The sequence below is a fragment of the Sinohyriopsis cumingii genome, chromosome 7 (assembly GCF_028554795.1).
Source record: "Sinohyriopsis cumingii isolate HCF-2022 chromosome 7, ASM2855479v2, whole genome shotgun sequence".
In the NCBI taxonomy this organism is placed as follows: Eukaryota; Metazoa; Mollusca; class Bivalvia; order Unionida; family Unionidae; genus Sinohyriopsis; species Sinohyriopsis cumingii.
In genome coordinates, this window is record NC_142967.1 from 53,705,528 (window position 1) to 53,726,477 (window position 20,950).

The window sequence follows — 20,950 nt, forward strand, 5'->3', positions numbered from 1 at the left end:
AGGCTTTGAGCAAAAGGAGTTTTTCGTGACCATTTAAGGCCATTGGGGTGGTAAGTACTGTTCGTAAAGAGTCCACAAGGAATCGGCTGGTAAACGAAATCCCAGAAAACAAGTCACTAAGACACACACCACTTGTCGACCCAAATTGAACGGAAACAGTTCTTGTAATAAGTGATGGCAATGATCCACGGTTTGAATATGGTCATTGAGTTCCTTCCACGGAATCTGTTCAATCACATGTGATACAAGTCTTGGCATGGCAACCTGTTTTTATACCCTCTTTGTTTCGGAAGCAATACACGTACTTTCTACCCAGAGGTCTTCGTTCTCCAGTTGGAAATTTAAATGCTCCAAACTGTAACCTAAACTTCAGAGTTCGATTAGAACTTTCCTCTTCCTCTAAGTAGATTCCACGTAAAATATGTTGGTAATCCTTTAACTTGTCTTCCTCAATGTGTTGCTCTAGGTGAATCTCGAAGCAACCAAAATCACAAACATGTCGATCATTGGCGACCTGGAAGTGTTGAACAAGGTCTGACCACTGCAACAATTTCTGACGAATCAGTTCTCTTATACCATTCACGTACCAGTAGTTAAACATCTGGTGACGTAACGGATGCAATTGTTCTTTACGTTTCACTTGTATTTTGACCAGTTCTCGGTAAATCCTTTCTCTCAACTCCACAGGCAAACCTCGAATGTTCTCTTGTAAAGTATCCATGAATAGGTCAGTCAGTACAATTCACAATCTTCTCCTAGAGCAAAAGTAATCCACATAGTAAGTAATTTCTGACCACTGCCATTCAGGGTAACGTCCAAGAATCTCATTGAAATCTTTTGATGTAAACGGTCTAGAGTGATATAATAGGATTAATGCACACTTGACCCAGAGAAATCTAACACATTGGTTGACTTTTTTCACTTTCCTCTTGTGAATTTCTCGACACAAAAGTTCTACAGTTACCCATTGAGATTTCACTCTGGCAAGCCCCTGCCAAACTTCCCTGTAAATCTTCTCTTGCAGTTCTTTAGGTAATGATTCAATATCGTTTTTGAAATGAAGTTTAAATACTGGTCTCGGTGATGTCCAACATTTGACTCCTAGCCAATCTGGTTTCTTCTTCTTCAACGACATGGCAAGTTACTTCAATGTCTCGGTCCCACTAAGGGTAAGTAATGACAATTCGGTGACCATCGAGCATGTTCTAGGTAGGCCGAATCTTGTGGTTCCCAGTGGTGAAGTGACACACCGCAACTGAGGCACTTGACTTTATCCGCTTCGCCCAAGTAGAAAAATCCGGCTCTGGCTAATTCTTCGGTGGTCGGTCCTCCCAGATACTTAGGCCATTTTCCTTTGAACGATTGAAGACGACTTTCAAAGTCGCAGTATTCCGACAAACGCACAGGGAACGAATATTCGTCTTTCACAGGTTCGTTTCGATGAGGGAAGGGTAACATGGACAGGAGTTTGCTCAGGGTTGATGACATCCGTAGGGTGGTAGACGTGAAGGTTGACATCCACATTGACCATGAAACCAAATAAAGTGTCCACGATGACCAGGGATATCGATTTTGCATGCCTCAGGTTTGACACGCACAGCATCACTTTCCATGATAGGGGTAGTGAGAACAAAGTTCCCATGATGCTTTACGGCATCGCTAAGGTCACAACGTACAGCATCGCTCCCATCGCAAGGCTCACAATCGCACTCGTCTGCAAACTCCGTTACGCAATTACAATGGTAACCGCATGGACACTTGCAGTTTCCTTCCGGACATTTTCCGTCGCAATGCATGGGTCTTATCCATCCAATATTAGTCACACTAGGGGAAGGTAAAACTTTTTACAATCCCCAAACTGGAACGATGTCTCTTTCAAAAGATTCATCTTGTTCGTTTGGTCTTGGTAGTCACAATGAACTATCGATCTTGCCTCGGGTTCCTTTTTATACTAGTCGCAATGAAGTCTCAAGCTTGTACATCGTTCCTTTTTTATGTCTTGTTTTGGAAGGTACCGTCTCTAAGGTGCCGTCATAATTGTACCGTAGTGTAATGGGTGGAAAGGCCATAGAAAGGTAATGGCAGTGCGGCGACCATCGAGTATGTTCCAGAATAGCTGAATCTTTATAGATACATAGATCCATTCGTAACTTCAGGCCGCAACTGAAACACTGTACTTTGTATCCCAATCCAGTCTCAGGTCCCAAGTAGACAAATCCTGTTCTAGCTAAAACATTCGAAGTAGGGAATCCTTCCCTATCCGTAGGCCATTTTTTAAACGTGTCCAATCGACGGGCACAATCACAATAGTCAGGCAAGAAGACCGGAAAATGGTGGGGTTTGAACCTGGAGTTCTCATCGGGTTTCTCACTCGATTCTTGCTGTGGCGAAGTCATCGTTCTGGTGGGTGGCTATCCTCTTACAACCAATGTTTTATACCGACATGTCCATACGGCAAAGTAAAGTGGTTGGGAAGCCGCACTCGCTTCTGGTACACGATTTGATAGACTTTTTTCAAGGGTTGGCTGACTATGTGGTGAGTGGGTAAACGTACAATCTTGTTGGCTGATAGGTGGTCACTTTAAAGTGGTCATCTTTTCCAGAGTGTAAGGCTTCTTTCAATACCCCAAAGTTCACCACTCGACTGGTACGATAATTCAGAGTCAATCCTTTCACTTTACACTTCGTGTGCACTTCTCCTTGTTTGTCCCGGTATTCGTAGCCGTAATTTTTAGGACCGCCACTGGCGAAACTTAGAATCTTGTCGTCGGGGTGCTCGTCTGTCCAGGCTCCTAAATGATCTCCTTCGATGTCAGGGTGCTGTTGACTCGGGTGATCGATGTAAATGCAACTGTCCGTGTCAAAGTACAGGACACGTTCCCCTAACAGTTCTAAAGCTTCGTACAATTTTAAGCGAGCATGAGCTGTCACGTAAGCCGCAATGATGACATTTCCAAAGGGGTCGGCTTCTACAAAGTCCAGATCTTCTTCGTAATTGACTAAGATCAAATCCTCGCGAACGACGTCCACGTGTTTCATGTATTTGGTTTTGTCGTGAATCATCTGGAAGTAGCGGGAAGGTTCTGTCAAATATTCCGTCTTGGGTAAACACGGTCGTTGTGCCATTTTACCCCACAAGCAATTTAACATCACTTTGGCAAACGATCGCCTGCCTTCGTTTTTCTCGATGTGGTCTAAAGTAATGCCTTCTTGTGCCCAGTATTTCTCTTCGAATGTCTTTTGGTCTTTGGGAGTGTGACACCAGGAAGGACAGCCACTGGCTTCTTGCTTCAGTTTCAAAAAGGCATCCACGTAGTCAGCGAAAACGCCTTTTCTGGCTGGGGTCACCCTTTTGGTATTGTTGTGTTTTGGGAAAGTGACAATTTTCTTACACTTCTAACAGTTGGTATCCCATATCCAGAGCTTTGAACAATTCTACGCTGACCCACGTCCCCGTCAAGGCACGTTCTTCCTGGGTGTGCTGACAAGGCTGGTCTTGGTTGCACGTTTCGGCACAAGTACGGCACAAAGGAAACATCCGTTTGTCTTGACAATGGTGACGTTGCACGGGATGGTACAAGTCGGTGGGTGGCAAAACTTTACATTTGATCAAGCCTTCGTATTGTCGAATGTTTTTCAGGTCGATGTGTTCCGTTAACAATTGTGGGTGCCCTGCAGGAAAGCGACAATATTTGCACACGTAGGGATACAGCGAACACACGTCCAAGTATTTGATTTCTTCTCCTTTCTCTTCGTCGACTTGGTACAGTAAACAGGTGGCATTAGTCCTTCCTCCGTACAAACTATCCCTCGGATTCAGGGGGTCCATGAATTGATAACCTTCCATGGTGCATTTAAACTCGGGATCGGTTTTCAAACGGTGATCGTATTCGTGTTCGCACATTTCCACCACTTGGTATCCTTCCTGTTCTAACTTTAGGCGTCGCTGACAAGTGGCCTGGTACAAGTCTTCCATGGTTCGATGTAAAAACTGATTTTTAGTGTTACGATCAGGGTAACAGACGGGACATCCGTGAAATAAGCAACCGTTAAACTCGTACACGATCTTGGGGTTTTCTAAGTCCCAACCATCGACCGAATGCGTTCCGATGGTCTTTTCGGCCCCTCCGTTGCGGACATGCTGAATCCATTTGTCTTCTTTGTCGCACAAGTAATGTAACCAACGCAGGGCTTTGACCGAGTATTGACGTTTGACAAAGTTGGTCGATTGAGGACTGATGACAGCCACGGTGTTTTCAGGCATGAATCGTTGCCGGTACACTAAGGAACACGCTTTGGCAATGGTGCAAGCTTCTTTCAAAGGATCGACCCCTCCGTGTTCCATGAACAGTTCTCGAAATTTTCCACAGCATCGACGTAAAATGTCAAAAATGAAAGTCAAAAGGGTCTGAGGCGTGAGCCTGGTACCAAGCGTAGAAAGCTTCTCGTTGTTCGGAACGCATGTTGTCGGGGTCGTAATAGTGAGCCTCAGGCAAATGGGGTAGAACGGCATGTTGATTGGCTTCGGTATTGAAAAAGTGTGGAAAATACCCTTTAGCCATTTCTGTCATTCCAAACGTTTTAGGCATTCGACTCAAAGGCATGGCCAAGTAACTCATCGAATCTTTAAACTGCACTTGTCCCACTTGCATGAAAATGATTTTGGCTCCGTTCAAAGTGACGTTAGGACGCTCGGTACCATGTTGCGTATAGTATCTCAAAAGAAACTGTCCATCGTAATCGGAGAAATTGTGAGTCATCACTGTGGCATGACGATGACAATCTCCGTTACGTTTGATGTCCTCTTGGCTCCACTTCTTGTCAGTGGGGTCTAAGACCCATTTGGCAAAATCGTCTAGCGTCTTGGGTCCCCGAAAGATTTTTTCACGTCCTCCAGGAATCTTACTGCAATGAGGGCAATGACTCACGATAGGTTCTTGAATGCACTTTTCGCACGCTCGATGAGCCACGGAGAAATGAGGAATGTGAATGCCGGTCTCTTGCATGCATTCGAAATCGAAAAAGATGAAATTGCCTTTCTTCTTGTGACCATCCTCTTTTTCTTGTTGGGGTTGGTATTTTTGCATGTAGCATTGGTGTTCCAAGTCCACGATGTGGTGACAAATGTGACATTTTTTCTTTCCTCGACATACGTGTGCCTTGGCAGTATTGGTACATATGCCTTGTCCAGACGTAGGGCACAATCTCAGCAGTTGACAAGCACATTTCTTCTGTGAACCTTGCGTCTTCAAATGTTGTTGGTAACAGGTAGGACTGACAAACGTGCGCAGACAAGCAGTTCAATACATTTGTTCTTGTCCTTCGCCCAGACAGGGTTGAGAAGCCAAACATCCTGAGCATTTCGATCCGCAATGTTTGTGTTGCTCTCGATTGTTATAGCCATAGTCACATTTCTCACAGTAATAACCGTATCCCAGGAATACGGTGATACTGGTAATGGTATCGAAATGTTCATCGTGATGATAGACATGAATGTATTTTCGATCCTTAAAGTCTTTCTCTCGAAACAACAGAGGCCAGCGCACTTCTTGAGGGTACACTTTCAAGGTGTAGCGTGGAGCTAGGACATCTTGCAATTTTTGCATTTCAGGAATACCACAGGGTGTGTCTTTGGACAGGCCGGCTTGTTGTAACAGGAGTTCTGCTTCATTTCGATGTTTGGCTCGGTCCAATTGTTGAATAGTTTTCCAGGCTCTTTTCCATTCTACCGTGTCGTTCTTGTTCGCATAGATTCGTCCCACCACGATGGCACGGGCTAAACACATCTGGTCTTGAGGGTTGTTAATTCGGACGAGGCTTGTTTTGGTGTTGCGAAGGCCGCTCACCAATAAGACCTTTTTCGCGGCCAGTCCCTTGAGGAGGAGAGACGTGGGTCATGTCCAGTGTGGCTTTTCCATCGGTGATGTCAAACTGGTCATTGGATTGTTGTACGTGTTGAATCTTGTCCATGACTTTGGAAGCGGTCAATTCTGCAGGGCTGCTAAACTCGATCCAAACAGAGGATTTCAAGTCGTCGTGTTGTATGGAAAGTCTCAAGCGATCGTCTTCTTTGGGTTGACATTGTCGCTTGAGTGTGGTAAGCAAAGAATCCCACATCTCGGTGATGAACCCTTTTGCTTTCTCCAAGGGTACTTCGGACTTGAAATCTTTAAACTTCACCGTGTATTTGTAAGCCGTGGTTCTAAATTTTCTAGAGGGTCGCTTTTCCGTCTCTTGAATGGAATAGTACTTTTCAGGGCTGACTAAGGGTGGTAAACTTTGTTTAGAGGAAAACTCTCTGGGTTTGGATTCTGGTTCATTCATGTCCTCTTCAAAATCACTGGCATGAATTTGTGCCAAGACTTCAGCCCTGGTACGAGGCGATAGATCACGTTTCTGCCTCTTAATTCCTTCTTCTTCTTCTTTCTTCTCGAATGAATTGGATCGTTTCATCTTGACTGAAAAAAATCAAATGACTAAACTTTAAACCCATGGGTTATTTTATAGTCATGACAGACCAGCGTATATAAAGGGTGTGTGTCTTGTCCTTCCACTATTCATTTCACTCTCAAACCGAGCACAACGATGAACGAGACTACACAGATCGAACTTTTCATCAGACCTTTGCGAGGGGTCATCCGAAAATTTTCTTCAGACCAGCCGAGGGACTACTCACCCTCCTATAGAGATAAAAGTCAAGATACTTGCTATATCTGTCAGAAAAAAGGGCATTGGTCTTCAGAGTGTCCAGACCGTCAAAAAAGCAAAACAGGGGCTAAAAGAGACAAAAGTCAAGATACGTGTTATCATTGTCAAGAAAATGGACATTGGTCTCCAGATTGCCCTAAGAAACAAGAGGAGCAAGAAGAAGAGAGGGATTATGGAGAGGAAGAAGAAGAGGAAGAAAACAGAGAGGTGAAGAAAAAGAAACAGGAGAAGAAAAGAAGAAGGGAAGAAAGTGAGGTTGAAGAGGAGGAAAAGACTGTGACTGTGAAGAAATTAAAAAAACTGAGAGAGTGAACAAAGAGACAGAGGAAGTCTATGAACCTTTTAAAGTGTTATGTTGTGAATTGTGATTTTTATTGTAAATATTTATAAAAGAATAAATTAGGTATAAAAGGTAAGTGTCTTTTGGTTTTGATTTTAAAATAAGAACCTACACTCACGCACTCATACACAAGCACGTACTATAGGGGTAAAATGGTTTTGTTTTTTTTTTTTTTGTTTTTTTTTTTGAGTTTGAATGGATGTTGCCAATTGAAAGACTATCTCTTTTCGAGAGACATGGATGGCCCTGAAAAGCGCCTTTTTGGTGTATGGGTGAGTTTAAACAATCAACTTTAACTGCCTTAAGCCTTTGCCACGGCCAAGGCCTACTTCTGGACTGCATACTGTTGATGATGATGATGATTTGGTTGAAATCACTAAGGGTGGTACGGTAGGCTTAGTCACAGAGTTGGAGTGTTTAGCTCGGGAAGGTCGTATTCTCTTCGGTCGTAATAAAGAAGTCTGATATATTTGTTTCAGACTTCTTAACTCTGCTAAAATGTCTAACAGTACCGTGACCGTTTGACTTTCACACCCTTGTTTCTTTGCTGCTGCTTCTTCTTGTTGCTGTTTTTTTTCTTACCTCTTCTTCTTGCTGCTGTTGCTATGGGAGAAAAGCTTGTTCTGCTTCCTTTTGCTTTTGTATAAATTTTTCCAATTCTTCTTTCTGTCTCTGTCTAAAATTCTCCACGTGCGGTAATGAAGGAGAAGGTGACGAAGGTTCCGAAACAAATTCTTGCGAGGTAAGAAAATCCACAAAATCCCAATTCACCTCTTCTGAAAGTAAGTCCGGGTTCCCTTCGGTAGTCTCCACGGCTTGTACACCCCAATTTATCGTTTTCTGAGTTTCCGTCAGGTTGAAAAACTGTCGCATGGATTGACTGCGCACAGGCGCTTGCGAATCTATATAGGACATGTGACGTCACAGACTGCTCTCTTCGGATTGGACGTGGGCTGACTGAATTTTGTAACGCGTGTTTGGATTGGTCAATGAACTCAATCCGTTTCAATCCTTCCTCTCCCTATAAATAAGCGCAGTTCACTGCATTCCTTCACCTGTTCTCGGCACCCCAACATGTGGATCGACGTGCAATCATCAACTATTGTCTCTTCCATGATGTTCCTGACGGACATACCGATGTATGTCCGATCCAAGTGGACTATTGTTAGGATGACAGAAACAAGAATGTGGATGAGAAGGATTTACGTGGAAAGGCAAGGATGCCTAAAGAGGGTTCTCATTTACGGTCCTGAAATCAGACGTAGTTTGAGGACAAGAAGAAGACCAATGCGGTGCCCTCTGTGTTAACAATAGGGTATGTTAACATAAACCCAAAGGCCCTTTTCAGGGCCACTCATAGGTCTCGAAAAGACATTACCTTTCAAGCCTAGCCCGTGTTTAAAAAAAATGTCTGTTGTCTATTGTGTGTGTGTGTGTGTGTGTGTGTGTGTGTTATATCCCTCTCCCCTGTTCCATTTCCCCTTGACGCTAAACAGGCCCACCATGTTCAATTTCCCTTGACGCTAGACAGGCCCACCATGTTCAATTTCCCTTGACGCTAGACAGGCCCACAATCTATTCCCATGTTCAATTCCCCTTGACGCTAGACAGGCCCACAGTCTATTCCCATGTTAAATTCCCCTTGACGCTAGACAGGCCCACAATCTATTCCCATGTTAAATTCCCCTTGACGCCAGAGTGCCGGGACAGTTTTCCCCATGTTAAATTTACATAGACGCCAGAGTGCCGGGACCCTGTTTTTAATGGTAAGTCCCATTGACGCTAGGGTGCCCCTATTCACTACTAACCATTTAGTCTAGGACTGGTGCTTATCTTGTTCGACATATTTGTGCTTTTCTGTCAGTAAGCAAACAGTATTAGCTAAAGTCAATGCGTACGCCTTGAACCGGTTTTGTCAATGAGATTAAAAATGGGAAGTTTACTACAAAACTGTTGTTTGATTGCACTTTTGTATTATTTAGAGTCTCGCACTAATACATGATTTAGAGAAGAAATATTAGAAGAAAAGAAACATAATAATATTTTGATTTTTGTTTCCTTTTATAGACTTTGTCGATATACATCATGCTGGTTATGACCAGGATGCTGGTTGTTACTTTACTAATATATTTGGTATTCTCCCAACCACTTGTAGAAACGGACACGAATTTAAGGACAGCTGGTGAGTTATTACTCATTTGGGATAGCCACATCTAATTTATTAATTTCTCTGTCTATCTATCACTCCATCTATTCCTTAATGTACGTACATATGCATGTATTTATTTATGTCAGCTGATTGTTACTAAATTCTTTGTCTGATTGCTCCATATACTTGTCTTATTGCACCAAGAGTACAAATGTGACATGTTTGGTACCTATCATGTTACCGCTCCGGTGTCCAGGTGGTTAGAGCGTCCGCCTCAAATACGGGAGGTAGAGGGTTCAAACCACTGCCGAGTCATACCAAAGACTTATAAAAGATGATACTAACAGCTGCCTCCCTAGGCACACAGCATTAAGTGCCAAAGTGATAGACATCGCTATAAATTGCTTCACTTTAGACATCGTAGCTATATGACTGAAAAAGTGTTAAAGCTACATTAAAATCCAAAATCACACACACACACACACACACACACACACACACACACACCTATCATGTTGACGAATGTAAAATATCAGCCCAGAGGATAATTTACCATAGCTTATTGGAGATTCTGATATCAAGTAAATTTAGAATCTAAGAAGAAAACAAAATAAAGTTTCGTCTTAGTATCACGCTTCTATAATAAATAGGTAAAGTTCCGACTATATTTTGTCCATTCCCCTTTCAGTCTCAGCCCATTTAATCTTTTCTCTGTACTGGTGAAAATAGATTGCATCGCAATTATCACCACTAAAACATCGTCATCATCACTGCCACTGCATCATTTTCATGATATGGTTGTTGTGGTGATGACAATGACAATAGTGCTGATGATTATTGTCATTATTTTTAATACAATAGTAACAATAAGAGAGGTGTCAGTCGAGGAGCTAGGACACAGGTCGATCAGAAGCACTGGGATGCCAGCGAAAAAACGGTTTATATTTAGACTAAACGGAGAAGAGGTTGAACTTGACTTGGAGCTGAACAACCTTATTAGGGATGATGTGAGCGTATATGTGACTGAGAACGGTGTCACACAGCTGATGGAAATATCTAAAGATGATAAAGAGGTGAGTTCATGTCAGAGAAAATAAAACGAAGGGGGACGGAAGGAAACTGAAAACATATTAAATGTAATTCAACCAGCTACTCTTTTGCAAGAGTTATAAAAGCATAATAACTGTATGATTTCTCGTAACCACGTAAATATCTTATAATGATGATTGTGAGATTTCACGAGCCAAGTCATTAGCATGCATGTTTTATCAAAAGAGAAACTTCTTTGCATTATGTGTAATTCTTACTTTATAACCATTTACCGTCCGATTAATTCAAATGGCACGAAGTTAGCTATTAGGCACGCGAACACGACTGGAACATTAAGTATTATACTAACTAAAATTACTGTAGTACTGTAACTTTACAACCGGAACTCATATATCAACAACAATATAAAATCTACTGCCTGGTACCAAAACACTTTCATACAAGTGAAATATGCCATATTATTGAAGCATTAATAATAAATATATACGTCATAAATTGCATAACTGTAGTGTTACTAAATCACCAGTTCGATAGGGTTGGTAGAAATACTTGAGACATACATTTGTATTGTCAAACCTGCAATACTACAAAAACACGCCTTTGTTCTCTCCGGATGAATCTATTTTATATATGAGCAGTCATTAGTGATTGTTCATTTACAAAACAGCTTTATTTGGGGTGATCAAGTGCGCAATTTTGCCTCCTTGCACGGTGGAAAAAGTACAATTTTTTGTGTATATGTTGGGACAATAACATATAGATATTTCCATTAGCATGTTAAAACACAAATACGCACAATGAGAACATGGTAATCAAGTGAACATTCCAAATGGGACAGAAGGTATGGTAGCCAAAGCACGAGCTGTTGCCAACCAAATTGAACAAATTTGTGAGCCGTGTACTGAAAGCAAACGTGTCCTTATACTTTCGGTTCAAGGTCTGCCGCAATGCGGCAAGGTCATTGCTTATGATCTAGTTGATGTAACTTATAGTCAATGGGCAAGTTACCGTGATACTGTCAAAGCACTAAAACATTACTCCTGAGGTAAATGGTATAATACTTGTACTGCAAAAAGCAAAGTGTATTTTTCGAAAATAATCATTTTCCAACTGTACAAGATAAAATGGTGATTGTATATTATATTACAGATCTAGTATTTTCTATTTTTCTATCAAAATTTGTCATGTTATGACTCACAAGAAGTAAAATTAATGAACGGCAAATATTAAGTCTCTGATTGGGACAATAATATTATAGACTTTAAATTTCAAGAGTGTGTCATAAAGCTGGTATTTTTTCTGCATAATTCATCCTTTTGTATTACCAATAAATCCGCATTGATTTAATGACGGTTTGAAATGAAAAATGGTACAGAAGTAGATCGATGAATGACACCTATAGAAATTTGTGCTGATTAATTTTTGTTACGCTCTGCATGCAGCAATTAACGACACCCGGAAGCTCAAATTGTTTCCAATACCTTGAGGTTTTATTGAATCACTCACAAGGGAGGCTATTTTAGAGATGTCGCTTCTGATTGACTGATAGTTACATAGCTCAATCGGAAACTCAGTCTCAGAATTTTACGATATTTATGCCAGATAGTTTTATTTAGTAATTTAGCGGTTCATATTCGGTTTAGGTTTGAAGAAGATGCGGTAAAACAAACGGATACAAATATTTATCTTACAGATGTGTGGTTACTACCAGGATATGAAGACAAAAGCTGCTGTAATGGTGAAATGTGACAAACTGGGATCGACATGTCAACCGGTAAATTTTATCTTAGAATGGAAAACAAGACTACAAAACATGATACAACTGTTGTGGTTTATAAGAATGGACTATAATAACTTCTGATTGAAAGTCCAAGAAACGTTATACGGCTTTAGGGTTTTAAGCTATACCTTAATGACAGGGGTGATTTGCAAGCCCTTTTGTGGAAGAGAAGAATTATTTATCAATCGATCGAGACGGCGAGCGCATAAAATTGAATCTTTTGTCATTCAAGACGTGAGCGCTTCCTTTCATGATTGCTTAACATTATAGGAGTGCTTTGCATAGAGACTGTCATTAGATGCCATATGACAACAGGGTACATTGTATACATTATTGTTACTCTTAATGTGAGATCATTTATTTGTTTTAGATTGGCACGTTTATGTTAAACGGCAAAAGGTATCAACTGGAGACAACTGGCGATCTTTTAGGCGCAACACACTTTGTGACTGAAATATGTCTAGATAATGGAGACACCGACACGTACGGAGATTCACAACAAATACCTGGTACTGTGATCATAATTATGTCTCCTTAATTAGAATTTGCATGTATTGTGTTCTCTACCTGTGAACACCGCGACATATGGTTTGAAAACATTCATTTAAATATTACACTTATACTATTTTCGTCTTTTTCCTTTTCTTTTTTTGGGTTAAAATTAACCTCTATTATAAAATTGTCATACAAACGCGTTTAGTTAAGAGGTATCTGCCCATTTTCTGCCACGTGTGGACTTTGTATGTAGACATACAGTTTTGTATATTTTAAATTTGTATATATGTTTTTTGCATCTAGCCCTAAATGACAAAGTACGATAAGGGCCGATTTTGGTCCCCAAATTAGCGATAATTTTGTTTGCATGAGTATTTGTTATGATTATTCCATATTAACCATAGATTAGCTGCAACATATGTACAAGTAATATTATTAAACAACGTGAAATTAATAATTAATTTTGCTCCTACGGAGACCCGTGTTCAATCTAAAACTAAAATTTTGTCAGATTTTCGCCTCTTTGATTCTTCTAAAAACAAACAGCGCATTTGTAAAGATGTTTTTTTTTTGGTAAGAAGATATTTGTTGTAACCGTCTAACATACATGCACATTTCCTACAAGTTCTCTTTGGATCTCATCACTAATGAGAAGAAAAATTGAAATCAAAATGCGTAATTGAGACCAGTTGCTATTTTCCTCGCCATACAATTTAGGGTGTCACTTCACAATAACAACACAAGCCATTTTATATTTCTTTGTAATAAACTGACGTTCAAACATATTACTTTTGATTGAACTTGTATTTTTGTTTGAATTTTGATGATTTCTTTTGAGAAAATAATAATCAAAATATTTGGACGAGAAACAGCTAAATAAAGAGGCGCGATGAGAAATGATGTCCATAGCAATAAAAAAAGAAGCAGCCGGATATACTATTTTTGGCTAATATGGCGTATAAAAAAGAAATAATGGACATAAATAAAATATCCGTGTAGTGTTTCATTACCAGATCGTATTAAGGTGCTATATTCTAATCTTCTATGACTTTAAATATATTGGCATTCAGGCAAACATGATCATATGAATAATAACACGAAGCGTACCCATATATTAAAGGTATGAAAACAGCACTGAATCCAGTAAACAAAATGCAATATTCATTAGTATCATTGCTTTTTTGTTGCAATCTTATGAATTAGTTTAGTACATAGCTTTGAATTATCCTTCGTAGACTGGATAAAAAATAAACATGCTTAGTAGGTTACCAATAAATTATAACACAAACTATTGATTGCAGGAGTTTTCAGATAAATATGTATTGAAGAAAAGGATTGTAAATGTGTGTTTTTGTAGTGCAACGATATGTATAAAGTCTGTTTTATTCATAAAAAGAAAACAAAACTCTGTTAATCGAAACTTTGGTTGTATCTATTGCCCTACGGAACGTCACCAGGCCACCTCATACACATATTAAAGAAAAGGTCGCGAGTTTGAAACCCGCGGTGGCATCCCAGTTATTTTATACTTTTGAGTATTTTTTTATGTTCAAGCTCTTTTGTAAACTTGCTCATCCCACTTTTTTAAACTTCGATTTTGCTGTCTATTGATTATATATACATATATATATATATATATATATATATATATATATATATATATATATATATATATATATATATATATATATATATATGGGGAATGATGGTTTAAAAGTAGAACGATTCGATTTTTTTGTATTAATGCATCGTACATTAGGCTTCTGTTTTATTTGTTGGTTTTTCCTTTTCCTTTTCTTTTAAATATTTATTTTTGCCTTCTGTAATTCATGCGTATTCTGTCACATAGTTTCTTTATTTCTGTTTGATTTTCCGTTTCTTACATATTTCTGATGAATAACTCAAACTATTATCTATTTAAAGGTGTGAATAAGGAGTTTAAAAACAACTCTCGAAGTATTTCGTTTTTTTACAATACTGCAATGTCTACCGGTGATTTTAAAAGTTATTGTTGCCAACAATTCCTGGTGGATGTGATGAGGTGGATGGGATTTTAAAAGCAGCTGATAGATATAGATGTCTATTTCATGGATGTGAGAGATAAGTACCTTTCCTAATAACAAACTGTTACAGACAGCCTTGGGAAGGTATCGCACCCGTGACGCTAAAATTACGAATCGAACGTTCTACCAACTCAGCAACCGTGTCCAATAAAGAAACAAAATGACGGTGTTGATCCATAATCGATAAGGGGTGACACGTGTCTGATGTAAATTGAATTTAAAAATATGAATTTCGGCATTCTTCATAAGGTTTCCTCTTATATTTCGCTAAGTTTATCTGTGACGAGAGAGAGAGAGAGAGAGAGAGAGAGAGAGAAGTTATGTAAATGACTCTAACTAGAGGAGACGGTCCGTTTGGGGCATATTTTAGTACTTTGTCTGTGTTCAGCTGCTGCAGTTCGAATGTCTTGTACATATTCTTAACATTTTTGTAGCATGATTTATTTATATGTGTAGACGCACACAAAAAATTGCTGCATTACTTCTGATTAAACGATAAATTAATAAACTGAGTGCCAGTATAAATCCGGGCTATAAATTGCATTTATCCTCGAGTTTGCAGCTCCAATAAAGAAAATATAAGATGCTCAACATCTCAATGTCATGCCATCCATGCGTGATTGAGTATTTATAAATTCATCTGAATGGATTCCAAAACTAACACAATTTACATAATAGGTTCTTCTTTACATCAAAGCAAGAATATATTTTTCCAAGTAGTTAAGACTCATTTTTTGGATGACTTCTAATTGATTAAGTTACAATAATGACATGGACGAAGTAATGGTGGGAGGAGGGCTGGGTGGTGTACGCACTGGAACAAATCCATTGCAATAATCTGTCTCCTGTTTAATTTTATTTTGCTTTCCACAATTCTGGAGGCTCATAGCAGAAAAAAGAAGCACTGTCTGTCCACTCATCGTCTTTACAATGAATATTTAAAAATTGGTACCCTTGATCTGTAACAAAAACCGCATTACGCAGAAAGAAAAGGTGCGCCGCGCGCTTTATTCCTTCCAGTTTAGATAATCTGTCTCTCCATTGGCGCCCGCACATAAGAGCAAATGGGGCTAGGGTACCATCAGGATAGCCATAACTCGTATAAACCAAGAGAAGCCAAACTACCCCATATTAAAATTATCTAGATTACTTTAATCTGAAATGTATTTGAACCATTTAATTTCAAGGTATATACAAGATGTACATATTTATCTTCTTATACTTGAAGTAGATTTATCCGATATTTGCTATGATCAGAACTAATCAATATCAAATTCTTATAGCATCACCGCAAACAGTCAGACCGTTTTCTTTAGTTTCTATTCTTTACAGTTATATGGTTATCATTATCCAATAGAAACGCCTAAAATGTTGTGGGGCTTTACCAAGTTTTCCACCGCACATACGTCTCGCTTGTTTATGCATGCCGTCACTCCCATTGCACTTTTTTCCACCACCACTACCGCAGAACGATATTGCTGGATCCACTCCTGTTCAGCCTGATTTTTTCCCACGAAGAATATATCTATAAGCATTGCTGAGTAACAATATTAAAATGTTTCAAGCGAGAGTTAGCAGATCAGTACATTCATTTTATTATATTTAAAGGTTTACTGCGCAATCAAGCTTTATTGAAATAAGTTATATTTTTTCTCTTACAACATAATCAGAGCAAAGAAATACAGTAAAGTTGATTTTCTTTCTATGAAATTGCGTAATCAAACATATTGTTACGCCTCTTTGGTCTTAAACAAAGTAACATAAAAGAGCTAGAACTAACAAGTTTCGTAAAATTCAGCAAATACTTTATATCTTTAGAAGACTAAGTGAGATAATTAAAAGAACTCACTGTATTGTGAATTAAATTCCAAATAGTCCTAAAAGTTCTATCGCAAGTCCTAAAGTATTGAGCTCCTAATGAATTCCAGTGGTGTTCGAAATAAATCCTAATATTGAATGTGCTGATGTACTGTAGTGTAGCAGCAGAGGAGGGGAACAGACCACTTAAGGGAAGGGTCAGCCTTGTTACACAAAAAAAATAGTGACCCTTCATAGAGGTCAAATACCATGTCTACAATTGTTTGTCCCCAACATAATTGTAGACGAGCCTCCTCTGCTGCTATGTTATTCTGAATAATCCTGGGAATCTTCGGAATCCTGGGAATCTTCGGAATCCTGGGAATTTGTTTTATGTTTCAAGTAATATTCAAGTTCTGATGGTGGTTTTTCTATTTTTGGATTTATGTTTTTTCTTTTTCTGTAATATATCATCAAACTTCTGTATCGATCTCCACCGCAATTTTTGCAAATCTGATATAATCCTCTAACGCCGTTGTTACATCCAACACATCTTCGTGGACCAGCATGAGGGTTTTTCTTTAAAAGATAATTATGTTTTTTGCAATATTCTCCACGACATTTTTTATCACATTTGTTAGTGGTTCCTTGACGCAGCCACGCACAATTGTTCATTATATTAATGATATCAGTTTAATTTTATCATCACCCCTTCTGCTGTTATAATAATTAAATCATTATGTTATAATAAAATGGTACATCCGGAATCTCATACTGCAAGGATAGCTCGAGAACGATTAGAAGCAATTAAAAAATTTCTTCCTGTTAGAGATTCATTTAGAAAAAATCTACAAGCGCAGCAAGAAGCACAAGTTGAGTACGAAGAAGAAACTAAAAAACTGTTTAAGCCCGTCACTGCAGCTACTGAACAAGTTGCAACAGTCATCAAAGAAGATCTTCTTCCGGTATCAGAAAAAATAGCAAGAAGAACTAAAAAAATAGCAAGAAGAACTAAACAGGCAAAGAAGATTTTACAAGACCTTCCACCTGGCATAGCCAGGGAAATAGCTGCAGCTCAACCTCCATATGTCGGTGAAGAAATACTTGAAGGTATTGGAAAACTTCGTACTGAAGTCGCCGACGTGCAAAAAGAACATGCATCTGAATCCAAACCAGTAGGAGAAAACTTAGAATTGATTGCAAAATTTAAGGAAGGGTTTGCCGAAGATATTAGAAACACTGAAAGAGAAAAATTACCTGAAAAAATATTATTTGGTATATTTAATAAATCTGGTATTTTAAAACCTAGTCATGAAAAAGTAAGTGACGATAATCTTATTAAATGGATATATCGCATATATGCAGACGAAAGACGGGTTAAAAAGAATGATTTGAGATACAAAGCTCTTCATAAAGAAGTAAAAATACTTTATGAAAAGAGACTGGAGCAACTAGAACAAGAACAACCCTTCCACTGGAAGCCTCCTCCACCTCTGCAACGAGCAGAACAAAAACAATCTTTTTCACCGCTGTCCAAATTTAAGGAGATGTTTAGAATAACATCACCTGAGAAATCAGAAGAAGAAGGAGCTACTGGCAGTGGTCTGGGAGATGATTTTGTTTGTCCTAATAATATCCTCAATGACGTGTCACGGTTAGAAGTTCTCATAGGGGGAAAACGTGCAGGAAATAACTCAACAGAAATAACCAATGAAATATCTGATATTTGTCGAAGATTATTTCAAGGTGGTATTATGGATCGCAGCATTTATCGTTCACTTATTGATGAAATTGCTGATGATTATCACAGTGACTAAACAATTAATCAATCAGTATATAAAAATGATTATACATACTGCTCAACGTGGACCGATCATGGTCAGGGTAGTAAACTCACGACTGCCAAATTACAAAGTAATTTACGGAGATGGACTTGGTGATGTTATTCAGGGTTTATTTAGAAGGATGGCTCCAAAAGCAATACCGATTGTAAAACAATTAGGTATGAAGGCTATTGAGGCTATTCGTGAAAAAGCTCCTGGTGCAATTGTTAATGTTGCTGGTAAGGCGTTCTCGGCGATCAAAGATAGACTAGCACGATTAATAAGACGAAAACAACCACCAGTGAAACTGGCAAGTACTGAGGTTATGCCAGCAAATGTCAGTAAAATAATAAATCAGGCTGCAAATCAAAAACTAGCGGAATTATCTGAGGAAGCAGAAAAAAATATAACAGCGAATTTAATAGCGGGAGGCGGTCTTCGTCGACGATGATTATCATTTGGAAAAATGGTAATTACAATAAAATGTTTAAACGCATGTCCGACCCAGCATTTGACATGGATGCACCGGTCCTCAAAGATGAATCAGTGCGTGATTATCAATTTTATTCCTATGACGCAAGACAACCAAATCAGTGGGGGAGAATCGAATTACAGGTTCATGATACAAGTAGATATTTCTTGCCCGCTGAGGCGTTTATTGAAATAGAGGGTAGAATTGTAACAAATGTTGTGGCTAATACGCCATATGCTGCTAATTTGCGTGTTGGTTTTGTCAACAACGGGATTATGGCACTGTTTGATAGCGCCACATACATGATTGATGGAAAAAATATTGAATCAATTCAGAAGGATGTCGATGTTGCTACAACAATAATTGGTCTAGCCAGATATTCTGATGATTACACAAGATCAGCCGGTCCAACAATGATGTTTGCTAAGGATATCACTGACAGCGCTGATCATGTTCAATATACCAAAATACGGACACCTCGAGATACTGCATCTGATCCACAACCGGTTGACTTTGAGCACGAAGATAGACCAGGTGCTGCTTTTGATGTTATAAAACGTGTTAATGCGACTTACAACCTGGGATTTGCAACACGCCGAGCAGCGTTGTCAGGAAATGATAGAAATTTTTCATGTGCAATTCCATTATCTCTGGATTTTGCAGAAATGTTAGAAAGGTCATCTTTGGAGCTAAACACACAATTGTGCTCGTAAGAAAAAATAATGATAATGATGCAGTCTGGCGAGGTGATGGTGTCGCTGATGGTAAAGTAAATATATCAAAGCTTTCATTGTGGATGCCAGTAATGATTCCATCTATTATTGAAGAACAAAAATTACTATCTTTTATGGATCAAGGCGGTAAATCATTGATATCATGGTTAACAGCAACCACAGATGCTATTCAAAGTTCTGTTAATGGTTTATTTACATGGAATATAGCATCACAACAGGGTGTTTCTGCACCGAGACATATTTTTATTGCGCTGCAAGATAATGCTCGGACGAGTAATCAAGAACGTTCACATATGATATTTGACAACCTTGGAGTTAATGAAGTTTCCTTGCGGATAAATGGACATCAAGAACCGGCTGAGGATATATTGTTAAATTTTGATCAAAATCACGTAGCGCGTGCATATCATCATTTGATGTCATTCATGGCACGTGATCAAAACGTAGATACTGGGCTGCAAATATCACAGTTAGATTTTACAAAACTATATCAGATTTATTACTTTTCGTTGGAACATCTTGATTTATCCAAACAATCTGTCGTTGATATACACTTTCGAGCTCGTGTTACTAACCCTTCTCCTGATATAGCTGGTCCACCACTTGTTCGCGGCGCCTACAAAGCAATCGCGGTTATACTTAGCGATAAAGCCATGTTACTTGAAGGTGGTAGTGGTCGAATGAGAGTCGTTGATGCACCAGTGGAAAATCTTTAATCGTGTTATTTAAAAACACGAGTATTATCATAAAATGCCATATCAACACGTTAGTGTCAGTCTGACTCACGGTCAGATTAAAAACCTTCAATCAAATTCAGCAAAAAACTGCGGAATGAAAATATCACTAAAGCGAGATCAGATCACGGGTGGTCAAAATAAGCTATCATTATCAGAACGCCAGCTTAAACATTTCAACGACGCTAAACAATCAAAAACAGGCGTCAAACTCAATCTCTCTGCGGGTGCGGTTAAAGACTCAATTAAAACAGGCGGTATATTTCCACTTCTTGCGGCTATTCCAGCGTTAATAGCTGCAGCTGCTCCAGCCGTAGCAAAAGCAGCCGCGTTAGGTGATGTTGGAACAGCTGCTGGAATGGCTCTAAAGAAAGCAACAGGGCAAGGATACAAAAAAAGGGACGCGGCTTAAGATTGCCAGGATCTCGTTGGGGAAGAGGTCTAAGGCTTCCACGTTAGACGTTCCAGCATCAAATTTTGATTTACTTGATGCCGCTAAGCGATTAAAAATATCTGCCTTTAGAGGTGTTTTCATGCGAGATCAATTACCAAAACAACCAAACAAACTCGAAACAGGTATTATTAATCTCGACGAACGTTCCGGACCTGGTACTCATTGGGTATCATACGCGGTTGATCCACGTGGAATCGTTTATTTTGATTCATACGGGTTAGCTCCGCCTGTTGAATTTATCAAGTATGTTGCACCACTTCACGCAACAACCAAAGTTTGGTATTCAACGCTACCCACACAAACAATGACAGATCCGCCAATATGCGGCCGTGAAGTAATTAATGTACTTGA

At 39.2% G+C, this 20,950-nt stretch overlaps 1 protein-coding gene across 1 annotated transcript in view; it reads left to right on the plus strand.

Moving 5' to 3' along the window:
- LOC149795267 (uncharacterized) overlaps window positions 1–20,950 on the plus strand; it is an 80,960-nt gene that overhangs the window by 18,015 nt on the left and 41,995 nt on the right. The window contains exons 2-5 of the mRNA XM_089964069.1: window positions 9,116–9,230; window positions 10,059–10,270; window positions 11,941–12,021; window positions 12,398–12,536. Coding sequence (XP_089820195.1) covers window positions 9,116–9,230; window positions 10,059–10,270; window positions 11,941–12,021; window positions 12,398–12,536 — 547 coding nt within the window. The remainder of the gene's footprint in view (window positions 1–9,115; window positions 9,231–10,058; window positions 10,271–11,940; window positions 12,022–12,397; window positions 12,537–20,950) is intronic.